Raw genomic sequence first — 5,000 nt, forward strand, 5'->3', positions numbered from 1 at the left:
GACTTGTATGGCCTAGTGGGCAGCGCCCTTGCCTTCCAACTGAAAGACCTGGGTTCGATCCTGATGAGAGTCAGAAATTCATTTGCGTTCCACACGTGATTGTGTGCTGATTATTTCTATATATATATATATATATATATATATATATATATATATATATATATATATATATATATATATATATATATGACACGCCCCACGGAATAACCTTGCTTACCATCTCTATGAGAGGCGGACACCTGGGCCACGGAGATGGAAGGTGGGGAGTCCTCCGCCAGGAGAATGCAATACCGTGGCTCGGAGAACTGAACAGGTCCACCTCCACCGGGTAGAAGGCGAGTGGCTGCGAGGAGAGAGAAAGAGAATAAGGGTTAATTATACTGTGGCAGAAGGAAATCATTGTTTATAATCGTAGTACATGATACATACATTGTATATATATATATATATATATATATATATATATATATATATATATATATATATATATATATATATATATATATATATATATATATATATATATATATATATATATATATATATATATATATATATATATATATATTTGGAAGTCACAGTAAATAAATTTGTGAGCAAATATAAAAGTATTTTACACTTTAATACATAGCGATATTATCATTACGTTCTGATCCAAATCGCCCTTTTTTTCGAAAGTCCCAATAAAGGGGGAAATATATATATTTCGAATTCCCCTCCCTACCCTTAGTAAAAAGGGAAGGGGGGAAAAAGGGGGGAGGGAGGGGGCTGGCAAAATCGCATTAAAAACTTGCTTTCGGGGTTTACAGCCAATCCCATTTTTGATTGTTCGACGAAAACCAATCAAGTTTTCCTGCGTAAAAATTCAGTGAGTCCACACTATTTCCAGTGGCCTATCGACGGCACTCTACTTTCCGAACAAAAGTTCCGAGATAATTGCACATTTCATATTGCATAGTTTGCTGTTTTTTTTTCCTTTTTTTAAATCGCAATTTGAAAAGTTATCATTGAATGGTAGGCAGTTTTTTTTTTTTTTTTTGGGGGATTCCCCTTCGCCCTCGTTAAATTGCCCGTTCTGGCTTCACTCTAAAGGCCTTGGCTTGCACGTAGTTTGTTCCGCCTCTCAGAATCAACACAACACCAATGAAGTTATTATCTTTTTTTTCTCTCTTTTTTTTTTAGTGTGTGGCTCAAGGTTTTTCTCTCTCTTTTTTTTCTAGTGAGTGGCTTAAGTTTTTTTTTCTCTTTTTTTCTAATGAGTGGTTTAAGTTTTTTCTCTTTTTTATAGTGAGTGACTTAAGTTTTTTCTATTTTTTTCTAGCGAGTGGCTTAAGTTTTTTCTCTTTCTTTATAGTTAGTGCCTTAAGTTTTTTTTCTATTTTTTTTAGCGAGTGGCTTAAGTTTTTCTCTTTTTTCTAGTGAGTGGTTTTTCTTCTAGTGAGTGGCTTAAGTTTTTTTTCTTTTTTTCTAGTGAGTGGCTTAAGTTTTTTCTCTTTTTGCTAGTGAGTGGCTTCAATTTTTTTCCTTTTTTCTAGTGAGTGGTTTAAGTTTTTTCTCTCTTTTTTTAGTGAGTGGCTTAAGTTTTTTTCTTTTTTCTAGTGAGTGGCTTAAGTTCTTTCTCTTTTTTTCTAGTGAGTGGCTTAAGTTTTTTCTCTTTTCTAGTGAGTGGCTCATGTTTTTTTCACATTTTTCTAGTGAGTGGCTTAAGTTTTTTTTTCTAGTGAGTGGCTTAAGTTTTTTTTTCTAGTGAGTGGCTTAAGTTTTTTATGTTTTTCTAGTGAGTGGCTTAAGTTTTTTTATGTTTTTCTAGTGAGTGGCTTAAGTTTTTTTCTCTTTTTTTCTAGTGAGTGCCTTTACTTAACATACCAGTACAAAGAAACATTATAATTGTCTCAAGCTGAGTATATCCCATTAAAAGAATATGCATACTATTACAACAAATTAATACACTTCCAAATAACCATTCTATTTTATGGAGAAAATGTCTCTATAGTATGGTTACCATAAGACAAAGAAATACACATATATACCCAATGCGCAAACTTTTTACCACCTCCGCAAATTATTGATATAAATGACAGAGTAAGGAAAATTGCATGGATATATAACAAGCACGTGAACGTATATCAAGGCAGAATAATAATGCAAAAAATAATAAAACCTACATTTAAAGACAAAAAAAAGGGATACTGAGAAAGATTAAGTAAGATATACTAAATGAAACCAATTACCTCAGTACCAGGCCAATGTTGTGGTAAAGATAGAAATTCTTCACAGACGAACAGCATGTAACAGAAAATAAACAGTTCCTTAACACTTTGCTATTTTGAAGTAAAAAGTTAGCTGGATTAACGATAACTTCTATTTGAAAGACTTGGTGACAGTCAAAAGGTACCAACCTACACTTCCTACCATTCAGCATTAAGATAAAATCATTGATTCCTTTTACAACGGAGACAAGTTTCCATTCGCTTCTCCACTTTTGTTCCTTCGTGATTTATCAATGGAGGCGTTCAGTATTACAAGGGCCTCTCGCCACAAAAAATTTTTTTTGAGTTATAACCCATCAAAGTTTGGGTAATTCAACCTGCTCTAATGTCTTCATTTTTCAAGATACAAAGCTGAATTTTGTATGAGATTAACTATTTGCGATCAGGAATAGACTAGTATGCATAAAAAAATTATAATTCGACCCCACCCCTTTTTTTTGCGCAAAAAAGGGGGATTAAAAAGCTGATCAGCCGAAAAACTCCATTTTCAAAAGTTGGGGCGAGAGGCCCTTCTAATACTGAACGCCTGATATGCCAACTCCACCTTGGGAAAGTGGACTGAAAATTCATAAGCGATCATAAGACTCCCGGTGCTATTTTGAAGCTGACACTTTATCAAAATGTTAGCGAGAAATGTAACCTGGCAGAGAATCTCTATATCAGTTGCGCGATATAAAATACCATTTCAAATGTCGACGGACTTGTATGAGATTCCAGATTTACCGCCGGAGAGCCATAAACTTTTAGATTCGGCACGACGTAAAATTAGACCCATCCTTAACTACCAGGTTCTCGTGGCGGTGAAATTGAAACTGCATTCTTTAAGCCCCTCGTAATATTAGCACTGGTTTGTTGGGTCTCTGAATTTCCTCTTCTGTTCTATGTTTAACTAGATTTCTTTCTTGCTCTTCAGGATTGGAATGGAGTGGAATATTATAGAGATTAGCCCGAAGGCCAAGCACTGAGACCTATGAGGTCATTCAGCGCTGGAAAGGAAATTGAGAGTAGGTAAGTTTGACAGGTGTAACAGGAGGAAAACCTCAAAGCAGTTGCCCTACGAAATAATTGCTAGGAGAGGGTGGACAGCAAGATGGAAGAAAGATAATATGAATGGAGGTACAGTAAAAGGAATGAAAGGGGTTGCAGCTAGGGGCTGAAGGGACGCTGCAAAGAACCTTTAGTAATGCCTACAGTGCACCTCGTGAGGCGCACTGACGGCACTAACCCCCTACGGGGATTCTCTTAAGGTTCTGTTCAATAGCGTCCTTTCAGCCTGAAGTACCATATATTGTCACTACCAAATCGTTATTTTTGATGAATCTCAGTCGATAATAAGGAGCAGAGTTTGTTGGTCGCGTAGTAATTCAAATTCCACACGATACCACATTCCCATATCAACATTCACTGTCCCATCTTTCTAGTTTAAAATTGATCACGATCGCCCCCCGGTAATGTTAATACAAACATTAATTTCTGTCTGCACGCTGTTTCAAAACCGGATTTCATTTTCTGCGACTATACTACTTATTGAGACTGTAGAATAGCGATCATTTCATCTCTGTATAAGACTTATTTTTAATAAAAAAAAAACTTACACGAGTCTTTCAGTACTTGTTTGAGTGAACACCCCCAACTTGCGTGTATCAATATCTTCGATAGAAAATAATCAACTATTGATCTCAACCCTAAATTACCTGCGCCAAATTAATATCAAAGTTTGTCAAAGGCTCTCATTATATTACCGAGAAGTAATATTCTTAATGACCATAGCTAAGCCTAACAACGCTAAATACCTCCATCATTCAGTACCCGTTATACACTAGCCTCTTTTGTAATTGACTCTGTGAAGAAACTCCCTCATTTTCGGAGAAAATTTCTCTTCACGGTAAAAGTATGAAAAGAAAGATGAGAGAGAGAGAGAGAGAGAGAGAGAGAGAGAGAGAGAGAGAGAACTTCATCGTAATTACACTTTTCAGCCTCCGCTCCAGAATTCTGAGAACACGTTACCATACAAGACAGGACTTCACATTATATGTCCTTCTTTCAGTACAATGGAAGGTTAGGGATCATAATGTGTAAGGTCCAGGGAGTGAATTCCTGCGATGTATGCTAGTATTGCACCAGCCCCGGTTTTTTTTTTTTTTTTTTTTTGGTTTTGCCGCTGGGTTAAATTAGGTTAGGTTGGGTTAGGTTAGGTTAACTCCTCTCTCTCTCTCTCTCTCTCTCTCTCTCTCTCTCTCTCTCTCTCTCTCCGTAAACAGAAATCCTGGACCATATATATTTAATAAATTACTGACCTAATATACGTGTATGAGGTCGTACTTTTTTTTTTGCAAGGTCATTTCGAAGACGCTATTTCTTTTATTATGAATTAACATACCATGATGATGTAGAGGATCAATTAACAAAAAACAGCACCAGAAATAATTTGGAAAAGTAAGAGGTAACCCCGAAAACATTTTCAAAAGAAATGAGACAAAGTAAAACCGGATACCACGAAATCGAAAAGGGGGAAGACAAAAGAGACGCGGAAACCGCGAAAAGATATAAAGGTCACATGAATAAACGAGAATCCGGAATACCGCAGGGAAAATACTGCCGCCGCCGTCGTCTGAGACGTTTCTTTTTTTGGGGGGGGGGAGGATTTTTTTTGTGTGTGCTCTCAGCCATTCTCCGAGCTCGATTCGCCGAGAGGGGACTTCTCGTGGGTGGCAATAGGCAATGAAAGCG

General features: G+C 36.6%; 1 protein-coding gene across 1 annotated transcript in view; it reads right to left on the reverse strand.

Annotated features, from left to right (window-relative positions):
- Positions 1-5,000, reverse strand: part of LOC136850841 (putative neural-cadherin 2) — an 812,567-nt gene that overhangs the window by 142,046 nt on the left and 665,521 nt on the right. The window contains 1 exon segment of the mRNA XM_067124862.1: positions 218-343. Within this exon segment, the coding sequence (XP_066980963.1) occupies positions 218-343 (126 nt within the window).

Source organism: Macrobrachium rosenbergii, chromosome 22 (genome assembly GCF_040412425.1).
Source record: "Macrobrachium rosenbergii isolate ZJJX-2024 chromosome 22, ASM4041242v1, whole genome shotgun sequence".
Classification (NCBI taxonomy): Eukaryota; Metazoa; Arthropoda; class Malacostraca; order Decapoda; family Palaemonidae; genus Macrobrachium; species Macrobrachium rosenbergii.